Raw genomic sequence first — 26,969 nt, forward strand, 5'->3', positions numbered from 1 at the left:
GGATCTTGGTCTATAAAGCATTTAGTTTTCATAAAGCATTTAGAAGTTTGTGACTCAGCCTTTGGAAAACCAAATTGCTAATGCAGATGACTGCCCCATCTGATTTTGATTTCGACTTAGATGCCAACTATCAAACAAGGATATTTTTTATTTTTTACCTTTCACTTTAATCATCCATGAGATTAGATTTATAAACAAGCTCAGTCACTCGAGTAGTCTTGAACACTATTAAGGAGCCAGATTGATTTTTTTTTTCCCCACAGCCAAAATAGATCACTTATTTCAAAGACATGACAAGAAAGTCTAACTCCTGCCTAACGCTCTTTTACATTTTTATCTCAGCCTGCAGTGCCACCAGCTTTGCAGTGAGCAAGTGCACGTGTGAAAAATCTCTGTAGTTTGAATATAGCTGTTGTTTTTATTTTAAAAATAATAATCTTTAACGAGAGGCTCTTAGCTGTAACTTCTTACAGCTTGCAGTGATTGGAAGAACATTCTGTCTTGCACTTAGTGTGCACGTTATGGAGCTCAGCCACTACAATTCCCATTACACATCAATTAAAAACTTTGTACTGTTTCTTTCTTGCCTGTAAACTGTGTAGCCTACAGCACTCATCATTAGCACCATTCTCAGGTAGAATTTACTGGTGACTCCAGAAGCAAAAGTGAGGTTATTAATGTTACTTAAGAGCTCAGTTGTTGCTCTTCTATTCTTCTGCAAATAGCTACCACTGATAAGGAGCTAATTATAAACAGCATGGGTAGTTAATAACTTGGTAATATGTTTGTTTTCCTCTCATTAGGCTGTTCCCAGTCAGAAAAAAAAAAATTCTTTAAATACACAGACTCAGCAGAATTATCAGGCGGTAATTATATTGTATGCACACAATTTCCCCTATTGACACATAACAATTCTCTAAATTAAGGAATGGCCAAACCTGCATTCCACACATGCCACAAGACTTATTCTTCCTGTTTCTCACCAACTGGTTTTGCACACCCGCCAGCTCCTACCTGTGCAGAGCTTCGGGTGGGGAGGCTGCAAGCTCTAAACCAAGAGTGGAAGATTTTATGTCTGTTAAATGTGTTCCCCCTACACAGAGGAGCCTGTTCTTGAATGCTTTAAGTCTTAATAGAATACAGATTTGGGGGAAAAGAAAAAAAGAAAAAAAAACTGAGCTGGCCCAGCCTTGGAAAAGTACTTAGAAGAGAAATTCTCAGTAAGGTCCCCACACAGTCTGTGCAACTCATTATGGAAAACAGAGCCAAGCTGAGTGTCTTTGGCTCTGGGATCCTCTCCCTGCAGAAGTGCTGGAGCCAGCGGCCACCAGAGACCACTCAAAGGGCTCTTCTGTGTCCTGAGCCTCTGGTGAGGGAGGTGTGATGTATCACAGGGGGATTCTTTAATGCTGACAGTGGCCAGAGATACCCATCGGGGGCTTTCTGTGCTTGCTGGCACAGCTGCAGAGTCAAATGCTTATTGTAGGATAACGTGAACATTTGAACCAAGAATGGATTCTTCCATTGTTCACTTGCCTGTGTTCCTTCTTATGGGACTGAAGTCTGAGCTAATTGAAAAGACTGAAAATAAAAGTTTGAACTGATAAACAATTTGCTTTCAGAATTAGCCATGAAAAAATCTGGCGGTGAAAATAAGTCTCATGTGTCATCACCATATTCATTCAAACTGCAAGAACCACGCAATCCAAATGAAATTCTTGCCTTTTTATTGACCTCTGTGTGCTTTGAAAAATGTCCTACTCTGAATCTGTGAAAGCCTAAATGTCAGACTAACTTCTGGTCAAACTGGTACGTGTTTAGGGGTTTGGCCTGTGAAATGTTGTTTTGTATCTCACCAAAGCACCCTAAATCTGTTCCACCTTGAGTTATTCTCAAGCATGTCCCAACAGCAGTGCCTGGGTTCCTCTTCCATGCCTTCATGATGTGTTTCTTGCCTTCTCAGCTCCACAAAACGTCTCAAGTCTGTGGAGGATGAGATGGACAGCCCTGGTGAGGAGCCGTTCTACACAAGCCAAGGGCGCTCTCCGGGCAGTGGCAGCCAGTCCAGTGGATGGCATGAAGTGGAGCCAGGTAAGCCCCGGCTCCCAGAGCCCCAGAACATCATCTCCACTTGCTCTGTTTCGTTATCAGAATTGCTGTGTTAGAGAGGTGACCATTTCTAGATGTCTCGTCACTTCCGAGAAACGGCCTCGTGAAAATGTGGCAGTGGTTTTATTGCTCCTGCAGCTGTGAATGTTTCTGTAGTGTGTCACTTCTGTGTTTTGGCCAAATATCTGAAGTATTTAAATAATGCAGAGGAAGATAGGCGGTCTTTTTCTGTCAAATTGTCCAGATTCAGTTCTGGGAGAGCTTTTTCTAGCAAAAAGCAGTACCTGTCTGGGCCGTGCTCCATCACTTATGCTGCTTAAATAAATATCCCTAAACTTGTATAAGGTAGAAGGACTTTTCAAGCATTATACAACACTTGAGATCACTCAGTAATGACTTTTAAGAGACTTACAGAAGGAGTTGTTTTATTAATCTGTAATGCTGTGAAGTGTGATTGGAGGCTTCATATCAAAATAGATATCACTGGCTGTTACACTTCAGAATGTTGAGGAAGCTCTTTGGCCTCTTCTCAGTTAATTTTTGTGTGTGATCTTTCCTGTTGATCATTTTTTTGGGTTATGTTACGTTACATACTTAACTGTCCATTGATCACTTATCCTGAGATCATCTGGGTGCTTAATACTATTGGAAATATTTTTCTGGGTCAGTGCTGTGTGCACAGGTGAAGTTAATGCCTCAGTGTTGCTTACAGCTAAATAATCAAGTATTTATTGCCAATAAAAATAACAGAAGTCTTATTCGTTAGAGGAAGGCAAGCAGTGCCTCCCAGGGTTTGGGAAGGTCCTCTGAAAGTGCAAAGGATCTTTTGCAATACGTGTTTTTGTCTTTCTTGTTCGTCTGGATTTAAAACAATATGGGTTTGGTTTGTTTGGAAAAAACACATGCTTGTCCAGGGCACTGTGTATAATGAACTATAGAGCACAGAAAAGTAAATTCGACCTGCACAGCATTAAAATCAGTTCTGTGGGCACTTGGCCAGCCACCTATATCCTTCATCATGTAGGAAACATACCCACAGCTTTCTCTGGAGACCCTGTCAAACAGCTGTCCTTTACAGCATGCCCAGAAAGTCACCAAATTTGGGCTATTCCAGACTGGGAGGAGACTGATTCCTGTGCCTGGGAGCCCTTGGAGGATCCCCTGCCAGCTGCCCTCTCTCCTCTAATGAGGAGGAGCCAGCTTGTGGGCCCTTATTGACTGCAGATGTGCCACTTTGGCAGGAGGAGAGGGTGGACCTGCAGGCAGACAAGTGCCAGGCTCCCCGTGACTGCCTTGCCACCGCCATCCCCAGGGCTCTGGTGTTTGCTCTGAGGTGTCCTGCTCCCAGGCTCCAGGGGCTGTCCCCTCCATCAGCTCCAGGCTGCAGATGATGTAAGGCAGAGCTTCACCTTGCGCTAAACCTCTGCCTGCGGAGCGGCAGAAACGCGGACAAAAGCTCGGCTTAAAGGGAGAGGTCCCAGCCTGCTCTGCAGACACAGATGGCTGAAAACTGATGGGGTCACTGCTTCTGCGTCATTGCCAGGCTGGGGGACAGCTCCCCCCAAAGTTGGGGTACTCGTTGTTAATGACAAATGTTCTCCATTTGTGCAGCAGCCAGAGGTTGGCTATTAATTCTCCTATCACTCCTGGTGGTTTTCCCCACATGGGGTCATTACCTCTGGCTCATCCAAGCCCGGGCTTGATGGTGGCACTGAGCTGGGCAAGGGAAGTACCCAAAGCCTTACACCTCCAAAGCACCTCTGCTGCTCTTGGCACCACTGGGTGTCCATCATGAGGAAGCACAGCTGCCTATGTCAAACTTCCAAGAGCAAGTCAGACAAGAGAAGGTTCTTCCTTCCTCATGACCTTCCTCACTTATTATAGAAAAATCCCAGATTCTGCTTAATCTTGCCTCTAAAATGGCAGAAAATCACCTTGCAGCATCAGGGACTGTAGCCAGGTACCAACTAGATATAGCTCAGATTCACCAAGCCATCTATCACTGTCACAGCTGTGAAGAAAAAGAGCTTTCTTTATCCTGCCCACGTGGGATGCACTTCCAAGCCATCCTTGTGCTGTATCCACGCAGCCCCACCCCAGTGCTTCTGCCCTGGCTTTCCAGCAGCCTGTCCTCTGAATTCATTGCCTCAGCTTCTCTGTGAAACAGGGTCACTGCAAGAGCATGGCTGACAGAGGGATTGCCTGAAGAGCCACAGCTCATCAGTGGTGAAGGACAAAACAGTGCTGAGTGTCCTTCCCCGCCAGGGCAGCAGTGGTGTGTCACTGGCCTGAGGTGACACGTCCTGCTGTGGTCCGTGCACAGACATCACACCTGGGTGTGACACTAACGTGTGGCCTTCTGTGTTTGACACGGGGGTTTCACCTCCAGAGGAGTCTTTAGAGGGGCATCTGCCTAGAAGATAATTTGGTCAGTTGAAAACTGTACAAGTGATGTTAACATCCCATTGTAGCTGGGGGCTTTCCACACAGTCCTCTCTGAGAGGGAGCTCTGGAGCCTGGACCAGTTTCAGATCCATCCTTTCCGATGTCTTTATTTCCAGAGAAAGGCCTTGCCATTTATTTAATCTACAATCAAAATGGTGGCACAGTTTTTTAGCATACAGTAATCTCTGAGCTTCGGTGTTTTGTTTTCTTCTCGGTGAAATTTGCAGTAGAAGTTTAAAGACTAAACCCATCTTTTTGTTTAACTTGGCATTTCTTCCCTGCAGCTCATTTTGTGCTGTGTGGGATAGCACAGGTATCAGCAGTGCAGAGTGGTGCTGTTTCAGAAGACAGGCTGAGGTTTTATCCCGTGCTGGCAGAGTAGTGCAAGCCAGGTTTCCAAAGTCCATAATTAAACCCCGTCCTTTGGGTTACTGGCCAAACAACAGGAGGAAGAAATCAGACCAAGGAAAGGAAGCTTAGACTTGTCTGTGGGATGGCTGCTCTGGCTGGGAAGGAAAGTTCAGAGAGGAGCCAGCAGCCAACCTCCCAGCCCAGTAGGATCCACACCAAAGATAATAATACATCCTTTGCCTTTATTGCCTTTGAGTAGATTGCTTCCTCACAGGAGATTTAGATTTATGCAGAGATAGCTTCTTGGCCTATATGCCTTGACAGGTTTATGGGAGTGAGAGGATGAATATTCCATCTCTGTGTGTCGCATCTGCTTAATTTTGAGGTGTGCACATGAGAAAGAGGGGAGACTCAAACGCTGGAGCAGGTGTGAAGCACACACATGCTGGTGGCACAGGCACTGGGAGAGGGTGGTAGTGAAAGGTGTGGCCTGGGACAGTGCAGGGAAATCAGGGCTGTGTGAGAGGCAGATGGAAGAAATGCACTTCAAAGAGAGCAAAACCTAGAAGAGAAAGGGAAAATGAGAAGACAGCTTTAGACCATACAGAAGGGAAAAAGAACAAACGCCAGGAAAACAAAGATTTGACTTCCTAGAAAGGAAATATGAAATGGAATATGTGAACTCCTCTTGGAGAAAGAGAGCACTCCAGGCAGAGGGTTATTTACCGCCAGCCGTGACTAGTCGCTCTACATCTGTCTCCATTTTTTTCTCTTGAACAAATTCCCTTTTTGGATACTTTTCTTCCTGCTTTGCTTCCCTGTGATTGCCCCTGTAAGTGGTCTTTGGAGGGCAGGCTGTATGCTCAGAACATATGTGCAAACTGGCCGGAGAACAGAAGAGGACAAAACCACTCTGTGTGCTATTTAGATTAGGCAGTGGATGCTTCCCCCGTGCCTGCTCCTGTGTGCAGGATGCAGGCTGCACCTATTGTCCATCCACAGCCCTTCCTCTGAGCTTTCACTTGCTCTGCTGAGGCACCCTGATGTCTGTCTCATGCTGAGACTTTGCTGGGTGTAGATCCTCCATGTAGATCCTCACCCACCACCAGCAGCATGACCTCTCCCTTCGTGGCACATTGGGCTTGCAATGATGAGCAAAGGACTCAGCTTTCTTTATTTTACAGATATTTCCTGCGACCAAGGGTGCAGCAGTCTCCTTGTACGTCAGATGTGACAGCCAAAGCAAACCCCAGCATTAATCCCATGTTCCTTGTGCTGTACTCCTTGAGTCTCACATCCATTTACCTGCACTCGAAAGCTCCTGGGGAGCTCTCCGACCTAAAAAGGCTGGAGTCTGCCAGAAAAGATGAATTTCCTTTCACAACAGGAAGGCTTAGGAAGTAAAACAAAGCAGACATGTAGTAAATTACTTCTGCTTTTCAAATACCTTTTGCGGTATCCTCCTTACCATTACTTTATCTCAGCACTTTCAGTACATAACTCTTGTTAACTGAGAAGAAGGGCAAGAGAGGATAAATATGATGTTAGTAAGAAAATAAGGCAGCATCACACTGGCTTTGAACTCCTGCACAAAGCTGGCCTGTGTTCAGTTCTGTGGCAGCCCTGCTTGTAATGGGGGTAAGCCATAATTACAGGTATACGTTTTTTAATTCCATAATAAGCAAACACTGAGTTCATGTATATCTGTATTCCACTTATGCATTTCTTTTAATGCGTTCTCTTGATCCAGTCCAGGAGTAATGTTCACATTGTGCTCCCTCAGTCATTTTGTGGAACATATGGATGGTATTTGCCAAGTCTGCTTCCATTGTGTTTCTACAGCGTGGCGTGGAAAGAAACGTTTAAGATGCAAATTCAGAGTACCCTATTGGATTCTTTAGTTAGGGATTCCACTTGTTTCTTTATTTAGATCTTCTTCATTCTTAGATCTTCTACTTGTGTTTCTACACGGTAGTTTAGTCCCTAGAGGACAGTAATCCCAGGAAAGGTACATGTTTGCACTCCTTTCACTTCTTGAGGTATCTGAAGAGACAAACAGCTCTGCTTTGGTTGTGGCCTTGACCAACTTGGTTTGCAAAATGGCTGTGCCTCTGTGGTCCTTTCTCCACTGGAAGACTGGTGTGGCTGTTCATGTATGGTCATCCCCTTGCCCCAGCTCCACCCTGGATGTTCTGCTCCCATTATGCTGTGCTGGGCCTTTTGTGTCTTCGCCTTGAAAACCCCAGGAAACAAGACTTTCAGTGCAGAAACCTTAAGAAATTAATAATACTTCTTGCACTGCATGGCTGATAGATATATCTGCAGTTCCAGGGGCTCATGAGGTTGATAATTTCTCATGAACCTGCAGAAAGCTGGAGAGCTCCCTGTTAGACTTCTGGACTCGTCTGTGGTGGTAACGCTGCTTTTAAAGTCAGCCTCATGATTGCTCACTGAACCACACAGGCTGCTGCTGCTTGTTCTCATGCCACCATCTATGGGACTGTCTGAAAACAGTTTCTGAGTAATTCCTGTTCTACTGAGGAGCTGAGGTCTTATTTTGGAGTATTTCCCTTGCATGTCAGTGACCCCTAACTTAATGGTGCTGTGCCTCTCCCCATGGCTGGTTATGGAACAACCACGTGCAGGCAACCAGTCCAGAACTTGTTTCAATAATGCTTTTCTTAAATCTGGCATGGGCTTTCTCCTCAGCATGCAAGAAAACTTCTCCATGTTTACTGAGAAACTTTTATTTATGCCATATGCATCAGAAAAGCTCATTCAGGCATAGTTCAGATGACCACAAGAGTTTGTTTTCAATGTCTGTTCAGAATTACATCTTGGAAATTCGAGAGAAAGTGCTATGAGGGAGATCCTAGATAGTTTTCTTTATGCCCTAAGCACAGTTGTTGCCTGGCACTGCCTGGGAGATAAAATTTTATGTGTGGTGTCTCCCAGCATCAGAGTGTGTCTGATCTGTCCTCAGGCAAAAGGTCTGTGGGCTCATCAAAGGCCTTGACATCGTGCACTAACTCAGAGCCCAGAGAAGTTTTCAATGATTGTGCTGCATTACTGCCAAAGATTCAAGGGATTGACTGCAGGAAATATGATGAAAAACATGAGAACCATGTATTATACAAAATAAGGAATAGAAAAAGAATCTCTTTTCACTGGGAAAACATTCAACTTCAGATCTGGAGTATTCAATGTCAAATAATTTTCTGGGACTACTTTTCAGTGACTTGCTGCAGTGGGCAGTTTTCACTGGGTCATAACCAGACAGAGGAATTTCATGATGTTAATTAATTTCCTTGAGCTGAACTTTTTGGATACTCATAGATAATTTCCTTGAGCTGAACTTTTTGGATACTCATAGATAATTTCCTTGAGCTGAACTTTTTGGATACTCATACTATAGAAGAAAGACAAAGCCTCGGTAACATCACTTTTCCTTAGACCAGAGGAGGTCTAACATCCAGGATCCCTGCCAGTTGTATTTACTCAGTATTTCCCAGATGTGACTTTGAATTGCCCTCTGGTTCTCAGTGTGTGAGGTCAGGCAGTCCCAGAGCTGTTCTGCCTGTACCTGCCTGGTGCAGCAGCTTCATTACACACCTCAGCACATCTCCCAGCAGGCACCAGTGCCATTTGTTCCTCCATTGAACTTAATATCTAAAGACAGTAGGAACATTTCACACAGAATGGTTCAGGCTGGAAGGGACCACAGTGGGGTCACCTGGTCCCACCTCCCTGCTCAAGCAGGGTCATCCCAGAGCACAGGGCACAGTCTTGAATATTTCCAGTGAGGGAATCTCCACACCCTCTCTGGGCAACCTGCTCAGGAAAGAAGTTGTTCCTCACGTTCAGGATGAACTTTTTTCTTTAACATGGAATTCAGCAAGGCCCCACGTGCAGGCAGCCACCTAAAAAGCTGACTCCAAGTGAACAGGTAGATGCTTAAAGTGAAATGTGTGATGGGAACACACTTCAAGGAACTCCAGCAGCTGCAGGATACAGAGCTTTCCTTAAATGCCTTTTTTTCATAGAGTCCATGTGTTGCCATATCCCTGCTCTCTGCATTACAGTATCCCATCAAAACACAAGCTGCCCAGTGGTTTTTAAGAACATAAGATTTTTCTTTTCTTCTAAGAGCAATAACACTTATCAACTTTTACTGAAATACCATATCAGCTCCTTGTCACTGGCAGTCTACAGTTCCTGCCGCTAAAAGTTTAATGCATTTACAGGAGCACTTAGGCATCAAGACTTTGATATCACAATCTGTTAGTCACAGGTGCTACATGATAGGTTTGTGTTAGCACATTATAGATCTTTTATCAGATACTGCACAAAATGTGTGTGTTTCTCTGCCAGGCAATCAGAATCAGGCTGCTGCATAGCTGATGAGTTACTCACCAATGTAAGTTGTTGTTTATTTTAAACACAACTTTCCCAGAACTGCACCTTAATGGATAAGTTAAACTCTAATTGGTCAAGGCCAGTGAAGACCAGGAAGTTAATGGAGCCAGGAAAAACGCAGCAGGTCCGTGGTGGTGCTTTGAGCATTGTCAGTCTTTCACAGTGGCATTCGTCAAGTCGAGTGATTAACATTGCTCATTTGCCATCTCAGACAGAGTCATTTTGACAGCAAATTACCACTGGATCAATAGCTCAGCTTGTCTTTGGCAATTCACGTAGTAGCATGAGACCTGTGACAACATGCCATGCTGCTGGCAGTGCTGCCTCAAAACCATGGAAGGAAGTTGGAGGTAGGGGAAGAACTGCTCACCAAAAAGTCAGTTCAGACTGAAAAAGTTCTAGATGTTTTCACATCCCTCCCAGGCTCCTTTTGTTTTTTTTTCCAGACGCTGGGCAACACAAAAGAACTTGGCCTTGGGATTCAGCCTAAAGAGTACTTTCCATTTTTAATAAAATTAGTAATCCCATGCAAGTGTTGAAGCACATGCCTCAGCTTTGCTGTAATCCCCTGAGGAAAACATCCCTTCAGCCTGGTCCCGGAGAAGCCGGGCGGTCGGTCAGCGTTGTGGCTTTGCTCCTTGCATCTAGTTCCAGATGTCAGGAAATGCATCATTTAAAAATGGACATGGAGCTGTAGGAGTTCTGAGTTGAAAATGCAGAAAGAATTTTCCTGCAGTTATCAAATTAAAGCTGTTTTTGACTGGCCTGGTGCTAACATCACCCCTACGTGCTGCTTTCACTGACCTCAGTGGCTGAGAGAAGAGCAGATCTTTTGTGCACTGGCACAGTGTAAGGTCACCTGAGGTATTTCTGTCACCAGACACAATTCACATCACCTGCATCCTTTTTCAGACATATAGGAAGGATTTCCTGTGTAGAAAACTGTTCCCTGACAAAGGCTGGAACGATGCTTCCCAGTGAGAACAGGATTCCTGGGATGGCCATGCTGTGTTGGTCATCCATGGGCCAGACCTTCTTCAGATGCTGTTGGTGGCTAAGCAACATTTTGTTGCCACCCATTGTTGATCAGAGAATCAAAGAATCACAGTATGTCCCACCCCTGCCTCAGGCAGGGACACCTTCCACCATCCCAGGTTGCTCAGAGCCCCATCCAGCCTAACCTTGGACACTCCAGGGATGGGGAGTCCTCAGCCTCTGCCCACGACAGCCCACAAAATGTAACTTAAAGCAAAGACAGCAATGTGTCTTGGGCTTCACTTTTGACACTGAGTTAAAACTCCCACCTTCCCTGGCACTGAGACAGAAGCAGACACTCCCTTTGCACAGGTGAGCTCTGAAAGACAGAAGCTCCTCTGGTTGACTGCAGCTGTGCATTTCTTGGGATCTGTCAAACCTGAATCTTTGTGAGCTCCAGACAGGTCTCCTCTGACCCAGAGATCTTTGAAGATCATCTGATAGTGCAGCATGGGGCTGTTTAGTTCCAAAATGGCATTAAACACATTAAAAGTAGTCTTCCAAAAATTGAACTAGTCTTCTTGTTTGCTTCTGGGACCAATTCAGGATGTTGACTTGGATCTATAAACTCTCCTATAGATTAGATCTTGGTTGGGAAATGGACTACATTCCTTTCATGTGCTGTCTTAGCAGTTGAGATCAGCAGACTTGCTTTTTCTAATGTGTTTGGGAAGCAGAAGCAATATTTTATCTCCTGTGGTATGCTGCTGGTATAGCAATGTTCAGGCTTATTAATTCTTCAGGACACAGGAAAGTCTTCATCACCTGTGTAGGCAGTCATGGGAAAGGACCCACTGCAAAGACTCCACTGAACTCTTTCTTTTTTATTTTTTTTGAAAGCAGCTGGAAAATATTAGTAATCTTCAGAGCCAATATACAGTACATATTGAGAGCCAGTAAATGATGCATATTATTGCAAATTCCTGTGCACTTCTGCATTTTTTAAAACAGATAACTAAAATACTCACCTAGCCAGATCGGTTCCCCCAGGGATGCACATTTCCAAGCAGAGGACAAACCAAAAACACAGAACAGAACAAAATTAGCCAAGTAGAATGGCTAAGTGTTTGAAACAAATGGTTTTAAGATCACTGAGTAAGGAGCATGACCTCCTTTTGCATCAGTCAAGGCAACTGTGAAACTTTGTGAAAGAAGCTCACCACAAAACAGATGCTGGGCTATCTTAGGTAAATAAGTTACAAAAAAATAATAATAAACCCCCCACACACACTTTTTACAAAGCACAGCTGTGTAAATATTGCATGAGACAGGGGAGAGGGGGAGAGATGTAACATACACCCTTTTTTTATGCAGAAGTTCTGCTCTGGGCACTGTTTATTAACATTCCCAGTACAACCATCACTCCAGTGCCTAGCACACAGTGCAGCTACTGTGCTCCCTGCACATGTTTGATCTTGGCTTTAGAGGAGAAAACAGGCTTTATTTTAAAGGAAACATTTTCACCCAAAGATAAAAGGTGCAAGGAGAGGTGTTAGGAGATGGGGAATTATAGGATCTTGGAATGGTTTGGGTTGAAAGGGATCTTTAAAAGCTCATCCCACGGGCAGGGACACCTTCTGCTATCCCAGGCTGCTCCAAGCCCCACCCAGCCTGGCCTTGGACACTTCCAAAAGACTGTGCAGATACAGGAAGAAGACCAAATCTCATCTCTTTTTTCCATTCTCTTTCCCACACCTTCTGCCACACTGACTTTAGATGTGCTCCTGCTTCTGCACCAGGTGAGGAGCAATTCTCCTTAATTTCATTGTGCTGGATGCCTGCTGCAATTTTCCTGCTTCTCAACTGCCAGGTACAGCACATTCCAGCCCACAAAAATCTGCCCACAGAGAGGAACAAATGGCTCTTCTCAGCTAGACCAAAGACTCACCTAGACAGGCAGCTCACTGTCTGTGACAAGAGCTGGTGGTGGACACTGAAGGGAAGATAACAACAGTAGGAGAGGCACCCAGTGATGCTTTTCAGAGCACAGCCTCATGGATTTTGGCAGCAAACAGCTTGGTTTCACGAGCCAGAGGTTTTGTTCACATCTTTGTGATTGACTGCCTTCAGTGAACTTTCCTTTCAGAGATGTGCTTTTAACCCATTCTCTATTTTGGCCTCCACAACATCCCATGGCAGAAAGTTCCAGTTTTGTTCAGTGCTGCATGAGGAAGAACCACTTCTTTTGTCTGCTGCCTGATCATTTTGCTGGATGCTTCTTGGTGGTTTTCTTTTTCACTGCCAGAAGTAGTGAATAAATCATTCCCCAGTTACTTTCTTTACTTTCCTTCAAGTTAAGTGCTGCCCAACACTTTGACCGCAGCAGTCAGCAAGCACAGGGAAGCACAGAAATCCATCCAGCAGCCTCTCAGCTCGGGTAACAATTTGTCTGAGTGGCTGCAGAGCCACCTTATACCTGCAGAAATGTCTGTGTGCTGTGACAGCAGCTGTTCTGTTCACCCAGAGTGGGTTTTCTGTGACTTCCACCCCAGAGCTCATGATGTGAATGCAGTGAGCCTAAAGAAGGGATGATGTTTTAAGTTCTTTCAGTTTCCAGCTCCAAAGAAACTTAAACCTCAGCATCTAGCATGGCTACAGCTCTGTTCTGGTTCCATCTTGCTCAGGGAAGAGCAGGAGATCCACAACATCCTCCACCTCTGCTTGTCCTCACCACTCCAGCACAGCCCTACTGACATCATCCTTTCTGCTCTTCCCTTACATCAGTGCTCGCTGCTATTTTTAGTGTGATATACACCAAAAAGCATAACATAAGAGATCCTCTTGCTAAATTTAGCTGGAAAATTATAGGCTGTTTTACTGTTTTGTGCACAGTCTTCATTTGCCTCAATAGATTTGCATGCAGATCCTCAAACCCCAAAAAGCCAGACAAGTGAGGTGGTACCTGCAGCCCCAAGAGCAGCACTCTGAGAAAAATGGGACTGTTTTATCTCGACAAGGGCTGGAGGCAAAGTCTTGGGTTCCACTTATAGGAGGGAAATAATTTTATTTTTTAAAAAAGTAAGGATTTACAATCAAGGAGATATGAAAAATATAAATGTATGGATTATCTTTCTTCGCATTCAGTGTTTTATTGCAGCAGCCCACGTTTGTCTCCAGGAGTATTTTCCATGATGCAGCACACTAATGCACTACCTTGCTCTGAACAGGAGAAAGCACTTTGGATGTAGTCCAGGTTTAACCCTGTCTTAGGGCTTGCTTTTACTTTTAAACAAAATAACAGCAAATGGAAGTAAAGCTCCATCCCGGCTCCTCCTCGGAGCGTGGCCAGTCCTGCAGGTGAGGAGCAGCTTTGAGACAAAGGGTGATGCTCATTCCCACTTGGTTCATGACTCCTCTGCCTCTCTTTGCCCTTCCAGTCCCTACAACCCACCTCTGTTCTCCATCCTTGAGTGAAATTCCCCCAAGCACATCACCTAAAGGTGCTCTGCAAGGATCTGCTCCTGGTCCAAGGGACTCTTCAACATCTGACATCAGACTGATCCCTGAAAAGACCCCTGCCATCCAGGCAGAATTGCAAATTCTGGCTGTTTGGAGGTTTTAAAAATTAACACATTCCCCCAAACAGCTGTATTTCTTATGCAAATCCCCCACCAAATGGTACCTTGTAAGTATTAGAGAAATTGTTTGTCCTCTGCTAAAAAATGATCATCTAGAAACCCATTAATTTGGGGGGCTGGGAAGGTTTTAAGAGGACAAAGCAGGCTTCAAACCACATTTCTCCCATGCCCTGTGAACTGTTGTGCTATTGTGATTTTACAGTGCTATTTCTCAGCTTCTGCTGGGTTTTTCTCTTTAATGTAATGTGGATAACCCAGAACAAAAACTGACACTTAATTCTGAGTAAACAGTGGCAGCGACTGAATAGAAACTTGATGTCAAATATACAACCACCCTGGGAAAGTCAAAATCCATTGCTTTCTCCTCTCTTCCAGTTGTGTCCTCCAAAAGTGTATTATCCATAAAATTAGTGATTTAAAAAGGCATCAAAACATTATTTTTCATATTCATAGCATCACTTTAAAAAAAATGGTTAAAAATCGATTTGCTGGCCTCTTGGGGAAATGCTGTAATGTTTTTGGCTGTCTCCTACTTTCTGCTGCCAGCTAAAAGTACCATCTGGCTTGTTTAGGGCCCTTTTCCATATCAGGTGCTTCCAAAATTCTCCCCAACCAGAGGATTGTTTCGTTGGGTTGCTCTGCCTGCTGAGGCATGTGTCCTGGGCTGGGAATCCTACTGCTTCTGTTCCCTGCCATCTTGCTGACAGTGGTGTGTGTATGTTTGGGCACGGATCTTGCTGCCTCTCTCCCGAGGACATTTGCATCATTGTCAGCTGCACATATTAAATTGATATGCAGGGCTCAGAAACACGTATCCCATCTTTTGTCCCTTTGTTTGTGCAATTGTTGTGGCTTTAATTCTTCTTTGACACCTGGAATATCACAAAGCTGCTGATAATCTGTTGGCTACTAAGGGAAATGACATTGATAGAAGGATAATGTGTGTCAGACTTATATCTCGATAATTGCAGACACACCCCGAGCCCTCGCAGCTCAGGGAATGAATATCCTAAATCCATTATTAATTTGGAGAGTGGCATGTGGCAGTTGGCTGTGGTGTCATCCTCTCGCTGCAAGAGTCACTGGCAGGGGATTTTAGGGCAGTTTGGGTGGGTCCTGCACGGCTGAGTCCCTCTTGGTGCGCCCTCGCTGCCATTTCGTGGCATTTCCATGACAAAATGGGGTGGATGTTCCCACTCCTCACGGGAGGAAGGCAGCTCCCCATGGGTCTCCTCCTGCCCAGGAGTACCAGCCCAAGCAGAGAAATGATGCTCTGTGCTCGTGGCACCAGTTGATGGTGACACCTCCTCCTGGGGACCCTTTGTTTTTCAGATCTACTTGGAGATAGAAACACGCCCCTGAAGGGTTTATGAGCAGATTTGAAGCCCTGTAGTTGCAAAGTCCAGGCTTGATGTGATTGTGTGGGAACAGGAAGGGTGCTTTGGAGCAGCTACTGCCGCGAGCTGTCTTGTCCTATTTCAGAAATGATCTGTGCCATACACTGCTGACTTTTCCTGTCCATCCATTAAAAAGTGAATTATGAAGAGTGCTGAGACAAACAGATAGGAGTTTAACCTTGTTAGTAAATATCAGGTAGCTGATATATACTGCTAGAATGTTACATCACAGCCTCGCTCTTCAATATAAGTTTATAAAATTATCTTGTTATATAGTAACAACCCTTGGCTGGGTACATTCTTCCAGAGGGTTATTGTTTGCTGGATGTTGGCACAGTAGCATGACTCTGAAGAGTCAGTTCACGATGTGGTGAATTTTAAAGACTTGGGAGATGGCCATATCTATTTTTCAGCAAAGGAATGAAAGCTTTTTTCCTTTTTTTTTTTCCCCTCCCCTAAGGTATTAAAAGTTTCAAAACATGTGCTGAAATGAAAAGGAAATAATAACTAAGACCTGGATGGGAAGTAGTGCCTCAGAGTACTGACTTTGTTTATTTGCTTGTTTCCCCCAAAATCTTAATATTTCAAGTTCAAGTTAATATTTTAAATCAAATACAACTGTTCTGTGAACTAGCAAGGTACTTGAACTATTATCACACATTATTCATTTATTTCTGTGTGAGTGCAATAAAAATTTTACAAGCTGTAATCTTGTTCTTTTAATAGAGAGAAAACTATGCAGAATATGTTGCTTAGAGTATTAGATAAGCTGCAGTATGTTAATCAAATATTTTTGTGATATGAGGGCAGTTGAGAAAACAGTACAATTTTTGCTAATGGCACTGGTAAGTAAACGGATCTATCATTACATTGTCATGAAAAGTGACATTGAGCAGAAACACCCTGCCAATCCCTAGAAGATAAGTATTTAATGTAATTAGACAGACACTGTCTCCTTTGTTGAACGTAGCATTAATCACCCAGAGAAGTCCAACTTTATATGAAATGGCTTTTTCTGATATGTCTTTGTATTAGAAAGCTTCTCACACGGTTTTGCCACGGTGATATATTTGAAGAAATGACTGCAGCAGCTACACGGGTTTCCTCATGGCACATTTCTTGCTGTTCTGTGTTCCATAATATTTAATTCTTTTTTATTTAGCAGCGTTGCATTATATAGCTGTGACTTGTTCCTAAGTCTAGAAAGCTACGTGCAATTGGAGCTGAACCTCTTTGAACCAGTGTAATGCATTCAAGTTATGAAATATAAAAGCAACACAAATAGCTTCCATTATGTTCTTCAGTCCTTCCTCTGTGGTGTTAGCACAGGTTCATTGTTATGGCATAAGCAAAATGTTCCTTGCCTCAAATGCTCATCCATAATATCACACACAAAAAAAACAACAACAACAAAAAAAAAACAACCAAACAAACAAACAAACAAAAAAGAACTTCTTTTTATGAAAATCTCATTGTTAAATGGATGAAAAATGTTGCCCCCTTCCAGAATTCATTGGCACTACATTTTTTTTTCCTCTTTTTTTTTTTTCCCCCCCCTCCCCTCTGTTGCTTGTAATTTGTACTGTGAAACGCTGTCTGGTTATGAGCTGGTATCAATTTGAGTCAGTGCACAGCTGTGTCTTCCCACCTTCTCAGTGGTGCCGAGGGCTTTGAAGGGAAAGAAAAGGGTTTAGTCAGAGATGACAGCCAACTTCACCGGGTAACAGGTGGAGGTCAAGTTGGTTTATTTGTTGGGCTGAACAGAGTGCAGAGATGAAAAATCTTTGCCATAATAAGGTTTAGGAAGAAAATGCTGACTAGTCTAAGCTTTGATTCCAGCTGACAGATCCTTTTCTAGTGTTCATTACTTGATTTCACAGTTCAGGCAATTTTAAGAGGCTTAAAATTATGTTTCTGCTCTCCTCTATAAAACTTTCCGATCACTTTCTAATTTTTGCTTTAAGTAAAGTTATAGGGACTCCCTGATATATCACTCCTGCCTGTAGACTCTTACAAAGTCAATATACCATCAAAAATGTAAGGATAAGCTTTTTTCTTTTTTTAAACCCCTGCTTTCACTGATTCTTTTAATAAATGAAGTAAAAAATTCATGTGTAGGCACCAATTTGATTAGAAAATGAAAATTAAAAACTTTCTAAAAAAACCCCTTGAATAGTGGATAGTAAACTAAGCAGGATGCTTAAGGAGGCAGTGTTCCTGTCTGGGCATTTGGGATTTCTGTGCTAGTGAAGCCCAGAGTGCTGGGTTCCAGTCCCTGTGCTCCATGCTGAAAGGGAGCCACAGCCAGAGAATCAGAGCAGAACGTGCTGGCTTTGTGTGGCTGGGGCTGGGGTGACCACACACAAAGGGATTTCACTGGGCTGAGCCTGCAGCCTTTGGGTCTCTCCGAGTGCTCCCTCCCCTGTGCCAGCTCCTGGGAGGGACACAGAGCCGTTCCTCCTCTCCCACCCTTTTTCTTCCACCACCACCACCTGCTTCCTACCTGCTGGAGTGGGCAGAATAGGATTATCTTTAGCCATTTGCTAAAATCTTCCCCCTCAGACTTTCTATTACTTCTGCATTCATTCTTTGCAGGAAGAGGAAACTCACTGGTCAAACCCTTGGACACCAGAATAGTTGCATGCAGTTTCCCAGGGAGCCAGATAGCTCTAAAGCTTCCCAGTGAGTGACAGTTTCTCTCTTCTATTCTTCTGAAACATGTGTTTTACACATATACTGAAAAATGTTAATATCAATTTACAGCCAGATCCTTGCTTTTTTTTTTTTTTTTTTTTTGCTTTTTTTTTAAAAAAGGTTAAAAAAATCAAATCTCCCAAAGTATTTACACTCAGAGCACCTCAGCACACATGTCACTTTTTTTACATAGGAAAAAGTGTTGGATGCTCTTATACACATAACATCATTGGGCTTTTGAAAGCTGTTAGCTCATTCTGAGTTAGTGGCAAGAACGCTGGACTTGCCAGCACCAAACTGTGAAACCTTTTCTGTGTGACTGGTAGAAATCTCATGGGGGTAGAAATCCAAAAAAAAAAAAAAAAAGGGGAGGAGGGAGGATGTAAATCTGTGCATTTGGATTCGAGCAGCTTCAATAGCATGATATCAACTTTGTCCTAGAAGTCCTTGAATCACAAATCATTTGGGAGAGTGTTTTGGAGAATTACCACTGTATGCTTTCCCTGGTTTTTTACTCTTTTCTAGGCGTCCATTAGTTCCCACTGTCAGGGAGAGGATTCTGGACTAGGTGGATCCCTGTAATCTGATTTGGCATGGCTATTTTTCTGTGTTCCTAAGCTCATGAGATCAAGTTATGTAGGATTATTTCATAATGCCAGAGCAGCAGTTTCTGAGGTTGGACAAAGCTGTCTAGCAAAAGTGTCTGATAAAAGAAAAATCCTGTCCCATACTGTAGCTTTCTTGGTCCAGTGAAGCAGCATCCTCACGCACACAAATCTTGTAAAGTTGCTTCTGATAGCTCCCTGTGTCCCTTGGTTTTTGTAAGCTAAAGTGCCATTTTCCTTTTTACAGCTTAATTGAACCTAAATGCACCCATTTTCTGCAATGTGGTATTTTGGTAATTCCGCTATTTGCTCGTAAGTTTTCCCTTAAGCAAACTGAAAGCTTCCCCTTTATCACTTCACTGGGCCAAGATTTCACACAGTATCCTGCTTGCTACAAAATATGATAGTGTTCTCTCTCACCTTGTTTCTTTTTTCTTCTTTTACTTTCTTTTATAAAATCAGGATATCTAAGAAACCCCGAACACCGCGGAGCACTTCATGGTGGGTGTGCTTATTCAAACGATGCCAATGCTCTCGTTCTCGGTGCGCAGAGTTGTTGTGTTGGTTTGGGGGGGATGTCCCAGGTGCCCCCTCTGGTGTGGATTCTCCGGTGTCTAGCAAGGACAGAGCTCGTGCCCAGCCCTTTGCCGGAGTGCCAGCGCTGGAGGGGGCACTCCCATGTCACCTCTGCCCTTGCCGTGCCTGTTTTCATGGAACCTGCAGGGGGATTTTCCCTGGGAGCCCTCTGCCTCTCTGCCAGGGGTGTTTTCACCTGCCCACGGGTGGCAGGGGGCTTGGCAGCTCCCAGGAGCAGACCTGCAGGCAGCAGGGCCGTCCAGGCTCCTCTGGAAACGATGCCGTGCTCTGCCTTCCCTCCGGGAATCCTGGAGCCACTGGGATGCAGAGGAGGGAGGTGATCTCACCTGTCTGGTGTCACCTGTGGGGAAGTGCTTTCAGTCTCTCTGCCTGGGAGCTGCTGGTGCCAGGTCCCCAGTGCCATTCCAGTGATCGTGGACATTCCCAGGAGGAGCACAGCAGCCACAAATTATTTCTGGTGTTGTGGAGGGTTCAGTCCCGTGACTGTCAAATTGTCAGAGGGTGAAAACACCAGGAACCACTGGAAACCAAAACAGTTCCATGAGTCCACCCTCGACCTGCCAAATTATAAATCCCTTGGTACAATGCACACAAATTCAGTTTGCAACTCTTTCTTCCTTTGGAATAACCTGTAAACTCTTCACCTCAAATTGTGCAGAAATCAGGTGGCTTTACAGTCCATGGTAAATCACCTGGGCTATTTTCAATCCTGACCACAGCTCTTTTATTAATTAAAACACATGCTCAGTGGCACTGTACACCAATTAAATCTTCAAAACCAATATTAGCACCAAACTTAGTCTTGTCATCATAAAAGTCATTTGAAAGCATTACCATGCAGTAACTGAGGTCACAAGTCCAGAAAATCTGCATTTTTACCCATCTCCATCTCATGCCTGGGGCGTTTAGCAGCCATCACTGTTATATATAGCCTGGGTAGCCAAAGATGGTTTGATGACATGCAAATAATGAGCAAATGATTTTTAAGGAAATAAATAAATAAATGAAACCCCAAAAATTTTACTCCATCCTCTTCCCTTTAGTATCACTCGCAATTTAGGATCCATATGCATCTTCAGGAAGATATAGTTGAAACATAAATCTATTCTGGGTCTTTTACTTGCAAAAATATCATACCTCAGCTATAATCATATGCAAAGACTTTTTAGAGGGCTTTGTAAATGCCATCCAAATTTATGATGGCATTTTTTGCCTTGCAGCTATAGATGTTCCATCCCCAAAGCACCCACATAAAGGTATATTCTCCTATGGATGGCTGCAGTTTGTCCCTGCTGCTATATCTAATCTGCCAAGTGTGCTGAAAAACTCTCAAGTAGCATTTGAAATGAAACAAATGTAGTCATGAATTTTAGACGAGATGTCTAAAGACGTCATTAGAAATTTATTTTTTTTTTATTCTCTTTGCAATATATATTTATACAATGGAAAATTATGCCGAAGCTGACATTAACTCAAAGGCAGAATTGAACTGTTATCCTCCTGTTTATTGCTCTTCTCATTAAAGTTTTTAAAGATATAACTCATGAAATTATGTTTTGAAGAAATTGGTTAGATGTTGAGTACTAGTTTATTAGTTATTGAAAGAACTGCTTGGGTGGCAGAGCAGGAATGAAGCCGAACTTAAGCGACCTAAAACAATCCAGATGATGCTGTAAACACAGATACAAACAGACAAGGTAATACACTCTATGAGAACGTTGTACCAAACAATTTAGGCAGACTTTCATGGGGTAAGATTTAAAAATAATTGTGAATATTGAAGTGCTCGGCTTTAAAATTCTGTAGGCAAGGTTGTCCATCACTATAAACTGATATTTCTCCTTCGTAAATGGATCTGTGCTCATTTGCAAAGGAGAAATTTCAACCTTCTTTTTCCCTAAGTGACATCAGAATTTTGATTCTAACTTGAATTATCATTTTTGGCTAAAAATTGCTGAGGAGTCCAAAAGCATTTAAAACCTAAAGCCATTGAATCCATTTAATGCGCCTTTGGCACCTCTCTCTCTCTCTCTCAGTCCTTTTTGAACATTCTGGTCCTCATTTTAATCAATCTCTTTTTATTAAGTTCTTTGGCTCATTTACTTGTACGTGCATTTGCTTTATTTTATTTGGAACATTTCTTTTGTAGTGTCTTGAAAAAGAGTTGTGACATTTCTTTTGGATGGCTTCTTAAGTATCTGGCAGTCACCTATGATACGATGTTGATGGGTATGGATAGATTAGCTCTGTTTTCCTGATGATCTGTCAGATGTCGAGTTCTGAGGAAACTGGATGTGTGTGTTGGTGATGCATATGCAGCAGTTTGATAAGTGGATAGAGGGGGAGCTTTCATTTTTCTTCTGTAAAAATCACTGTTTATTAAGCTGGATTTAGCCTTGTGAAGCGAGGTGCTCCGCTGGCAGGTAGTTAATCAGTGATCATGGTAACTCCGGCTGCAACCAGGGGAGCCAGTACCCATTCAGAACGTAGAAACTAAAGAGCACTTCATTAGGATGAGTGAATTTCCATCTGTGTTGTATTTTGTGTATACTGGAGCAATTAATACAGTAAACTGATGGATGGCAGTCAGTGTGATCGTATCTCGGCTGATGACAAAGTTTGCTCAGCACTAAATAGAACAGACTTACTATGACTGGCAGGAGGGGAGCCGTCAACGTTTCTTGAAATTAAGAATTCCCCAGGAATTAAAAGAAAAAAAATAGAGCAGCTGATCAGCCTTTCTGTTGATACTGATTTCAGTGGAATTGCTGGAATAATTCACACAGAAGGATGAAAATTTCTTGAAAAATGCTTCCCATATATCAGTTTTTTTCCTTCAACAGCCAACTTGTTTTTCTGCATCATCTGTTTGTTCTGCATGTTGTCGAGTTCATGGTCCACCTGGTAATACCTGAGCTTCCATGATTCCTTCTCCTAGTGTGCCTTGGGAAGGAGCATCCAGACCATGTTTCACTCATAGCTTTTGTTATGAAATCTCCATCCAGAGTCTAGTGGCAGAGAGCTGCTGGGAATATTGGGGTAATTATCCAAAGGTCCTTGGAGATGAATCTTTGCTGGTCTACAAACGTAGCTAACAAGAGATGGAGTTGTTGTGTGAGATGTGTGCAGGTAGAATAATGTCAGTAATTAATCAAGTGAAACTGGATGGATTTTCAGCGGTAGATTTGGAGAGAATGGGGATTGTTCTCCTCTTGCTGTGACTCCGCTCACTCCATCAGAGTTAATGCTGATTTTTTTAGTAAGGCATATGGCAGATCCATGGAAAAGAGGTTCACAAATACTTGTTTGTTCTGGGGAAGATTTGTGCATTCAATTCTCACGCATCATTTTCTGGTCCATTTAAATATATATCAGCCTCATACATGAACATTTGAAGACCTTTAGCTGTACTCAAGGAAGATTCTCATGTGGTGCGTTTCTAGTACTGGCAAACATAAGGAGGTAGAGGAATTAAACCCACCACAGTGCTCCAGTGCCCCTTAGAAGATGAGGAACACGAAGTTTTCCTGTGCACTCATTAAACTTGGGCTGGAGGTTTGCGAAGTGCAGAGTTTTGGAAAGTCTTTCTGCGGGACTTCAACATCCAATGGCTCCAGTAACCAGAGTCTCCCAAGGACAAGGATCCCATTTGCGCTTGCATTATGCATTTGAGCAGAAGGGTGTGATGCATGATGTGGAATGAACAAAATAATAACTTGTGTGTTTAGGGAAATGCCAAATTAATGAAAATTCAGAAAGCTCTAATGTTGAAAAAAGCACACAAATTCCTTGATAGAAATATAATGCTGCTAACAGTTTCAAGATTATTGTTGTCTGAATTTTCTGCTTATTGTGTACTGCAATTAAAATTCTTCTCGACTGAAAAACCGATGTCAAATTAATATTTCCTTTTGGAAAAAAATACGAAAGTACACATCTTGTTCCATTTAGCACCATCATGGTCTTTGATCAGGTTCCCTCTGTCCAGTGAATAAAACAGATTTATGTTAATGGGAGCAGGCTCAGACCATATATGTTTGGCATACATATAGAGTCACATGAACACGAGTACAGTAAGTTAAAGTAGCACACCCACTCAGGCTTCCATCTGCGTTTTATGCCATAAATCCCTTTATTTTCTTCTTTTATTTAGCAATTAACTTCTCCATTCATTCTGTAGTTAAAAGCTGCCATAAGATGAAAATAGACAAAGTCTGATTTTCTTCTCTCTCACTCTAAATAACATTGAGAGGAGAGTCAGACCTGGATTCTGAAAGCTGTGCTTCCTAAAAGCGCCAGGTGTGACTGTGATTTGGACAAGAGTCCTATCCACAGAATAGTGAGGAACACTTTTAACCCCCACCTGGGTTACCCAGCCGTTGTGTTCTGGCTGTTCTTGTTTATTCCTTGCTCAGAGCAGATGGATGGAGAGAGGCAGGGAACGGGGAGGATCCTTGGCTCCATTCCCTATCCACCGGCCAGCACAGCTGAGACGGGCTGGGGGAGATTGTAATTTGCTGCTGCCCTGCACCAGAGAGCAGAGAGAGGAGAGCAGGGACTCAGAGGTGTCCTCAGAGCTGGCACTGCCCCTTCCTCAGGGTCCTGTGAAGTGCTGAAGTCTGGTGTTCAGTGCAGTGGTCCCCAATAATTGCTGGCTCCCAGGAGCGATGCTGAGGAAAGCTGTGCAAGGCAGCCCCATCCTCCCGGGATGCATCCCCAGCTCTGCCCCAGCTACCTTCAGCCTGAACTTTTTAATTTCCTGCATCCCTGAGCAACACAGGAGGGGCCCTGCGGACTGGGGGCCGCTAAATGTGTTAAAACTCATTAGGTTTGGAGCAGAAGACCCTTAAAACTAGCCAAGAGTCTCAAACGTGGGTGCCAGAAATTAAACACCTAATTCAATGTTTAGCCACCTACCTTTAGTTCCTTCCTCACAGTTAATATACACTGTGCCACCTCATAGGTGGCCTGATTTTCATAGGCACCAGGCACCTACAACTAACTCAAGTGTTGAGACTGCTCACCTAAGTGAGACTTGTAGAATTCAAAGTTTTTCTGGGTGATTAAACCAGAGTCCCCTCGCTCTCAGCTCCCGAAAGGAGCTTCGATAGAATGACCAGCATTGTAACATATGGCTTAGCAAGGGGAGGAAAAAAAAGAAGAAAATGAGTATTAGAAATGGATGGACTAAAGAATACGCAGGATATATCAGGCACATTAACCAAACATATGGTGCTAAATGAGATATTTTTTTTAAATTGCAAAAAAATTGACATTCCTGGCAGTCTCAAGGATAATGTGACATGGCTGTGATAAATTTAGAAGAATGGGACATATTTTGGCTTGTTCTTGGAAACCTTTTTCTTGCATGCCGACTGTATTTCTTCTTTTATTAACCCATTCAAAGAATGTTTGAATTTTGCTGCTAGAGCACCATGCTAGCGCAACATAAAATGTGAATGATGCTAATTGCTTTGCACTGCCTAACTTTCTGTCATACCCTCCCCTCTTAAAGGACAAAACATGCTTTGGAAATGAGCTGGCAAGCTCATCTTCTTCTTTCTCCTGGTCAATATTAAGTGATGTAATTAAGCTCCTGTTTGCATATTCTTCTGAACTAGGAAGCAGCCATTTTTTTCTTGAGATCTGATGGATGTGATCACTCAAAATAAAATGTGTCATTACAAACCCCAAACAAAACAAAAACATGGTATAGTTGGACTGTTCCAAACCAATACATTTCAAAATACCCTGGAAAAAAATAAATAAATGAACCAAACTTGTGATAATAATGGCAATCAGAACGATAACAAACAAATAGAGCAAAAGTAGCAACCAATTATCAGCGCTTCAGTTTGTTTTTCTACTCAATTTCCCTGCACAGGGTTACATTAAAATCTCTATTTTCACATGAAAGCCTCTGCCTCAACCTTAGAAAACCCATCCCCATATGAACATGACACTGCTCAGCATTGCCACACTCAAGGTCATTCATCATCTTCTTTGTAGCTCCTCAAGTTCCAGTGTTTGGACACAATCACACGAACTTGCTGCAGCTTTTAACCATTTTCTACTCCCTCTGCCCCTTCTCCCTGCTGTGGTTTAGAGATGAGTCCTGCAGGGGTTTTTTTTAAACGCTGGGGTAAAAGAAAAGCTGTTTCATTTTTTCAGAAGCTTTATTATCTTTGCCCTGAAGAGGGTTTTTAGCCTGGGAAAGCAGGGAGCTCCTGAGCCTGCTGAGCCACAGAGTTGAGATCTTATTCCTCCCCTGACCTCTGTCACCTGCCCAGGGCTCAGGTAACTCATGTCCCACACCTGGGTCCCTGCTCATGGGCTGCACGACCTTGCTCTTGGAGCAACTCCCATGCTGGAAAATTTTAGTGAACCTCCCCTGTGCATAAAAGTCTCTTGGAGTGTCCATAATATTTTGTACTTAGAGCTGGAGTTGACACTCCTTTGGTGTTTCCATCCCCAGTTCTTCCATCATAGGGAAATCTGGGTCAGCAGCACCATTAATTCCTTTGAGTGTCCTTGCCCTGAATATGGACATGCCATGACTAAGTTACATCCCACTGGAGCAGAAATTCAGCAGGCTGCACTCGAATATTTCATTGAAACACCTCAGTTCAATCTCCTTTTCTCTCTTCCCCTGAAACTGAATTAATCTTTGCTTTTGTTCCTACTCCAAAGTCCCTAAGACCACATTAAAAAAAAAAAGCCAATAAAAAACAACCAAAAATACCCCAAAAAGTACACCCCATTCTTGCACCATAGTCAGTTCTGAGCTTTGATTTTTCAAATGTTAAGTCTGTAACCTTTCCTAAAAGCCACCATAACAGCAAACCCTGTAGCAAACAAGTTTTGAGGCAGAAAGCTGCAAGTACAACACTGGAACTCAAACCATTCCCTCACTTTGTTTAACTTACAGAAATATAAACTCCAAAGCCTCACTGAAGCCATTAATGCCCAGCAGTGCAGAATATAAAGTACAAGAAGGCTCCTGCATATTGCAATCAACATCCCAGGGACTATAAAACTAGTCCTATTAAATATAAAGTTAATAATATAGCCCAGAGATAATCTTGTCCAGGCCTCTCTCTTTACTTTTTTAACAATTAAATACTATAAAACACAGAGTTGGAAATAAAATTAAATTACTTTGCTGGTGGAAGTTCAACTTGCACATTAAGTGATATTTTGCTTTTCCACCTGAAATCTCCACCTTTGTTTTGCTGTATCCCTACGGATATGCAGAATGCCTGATGGGCTGTATATACTGGAGATTTTGAGCTTTCAGGATACATCCTGATAATCAGAATACCCAGATGCATCTAGAATTGCAAAAAAAATAGGCTAGTACAGACAAACATGCATACTTTTCATTTATATACTGTAAAATCATTCCATCCAAGCATCTACCATACACAGAAAAGGCTCGGGTTTTAAAAGCCCATTGCAATGTATTCATTTCATTAATTTTTTTGATACCACAGCTATGTTATGGCATCAACAGGAGTTGTTCTCACCCTGTGTACCAAACCAGTCAGATGAGTAGCACACCATTTCTGCCTGTCCATGGCAGAGGTTTCACCCAGTGACAACTTAACTCTGATTTTCACTGGGAGCCTTTGATGCAGTTCAAGGGCATGACAAAAACTCCAAAATAATTCCAGTATGGCTTCTAATATCAAGACATAAATACCATTCACCCTTAAAAAAAAAAATTGAAAGAGAACCACGTA

The 26,969-nt window shown here is 43.1% G+C and overlaps 1 protein-coding gene across 13 annotated transcripts in view; it reads left to right on the forward strand.

Moving 5' to 3' along the window:
* NFIA (nuclear factor I A) overlaps positions 1–26,969 on the forward strand; it is a 241,295-nt gene that overhangs the window by 167,725 nt on the left and 46,601 nt on the right. For 6 of the 13 annotated variants that reach the window (XM_039711716.1, XM_039711714.1, XM_039711715.1 and 3 more), the window contains 3 exons: positions 1,964–2,091; positions 17,927–18,013; positions 19,093–19,131. In XM_039711716.1, the coding sequence (XP_039567650.1) occupies positions 1,964–2,091; positions 17,927–18,013; positions 19,093–19,131 (254 nt within the window). The remainder of the gene's footprint in view (positions 1–1,963; positions 2,092–17,926; positions 18,014–19,092; positions 19,132–26,969) is intronic. The other 7 variants (XM_039711721.1, XM_039711727.1, XM_039711719.1 and 4 more) reach the window with 2 other exon arrangements.

This window comes from Passer montanus, unplaced genomic scaffold (assembly GCF_014805655.1).
Source record: "Passer montanus isolate IOZ18808 unplaced genomic scaffold, ASM1480565v1 scaffold25, whole genome shotgun sequence".
NCBI classification, from domain to species: Eukaryota; Metazoa; Chordata; class Aves; order Passeriformes; family Passeridae; genus Passer; species Passer montanus.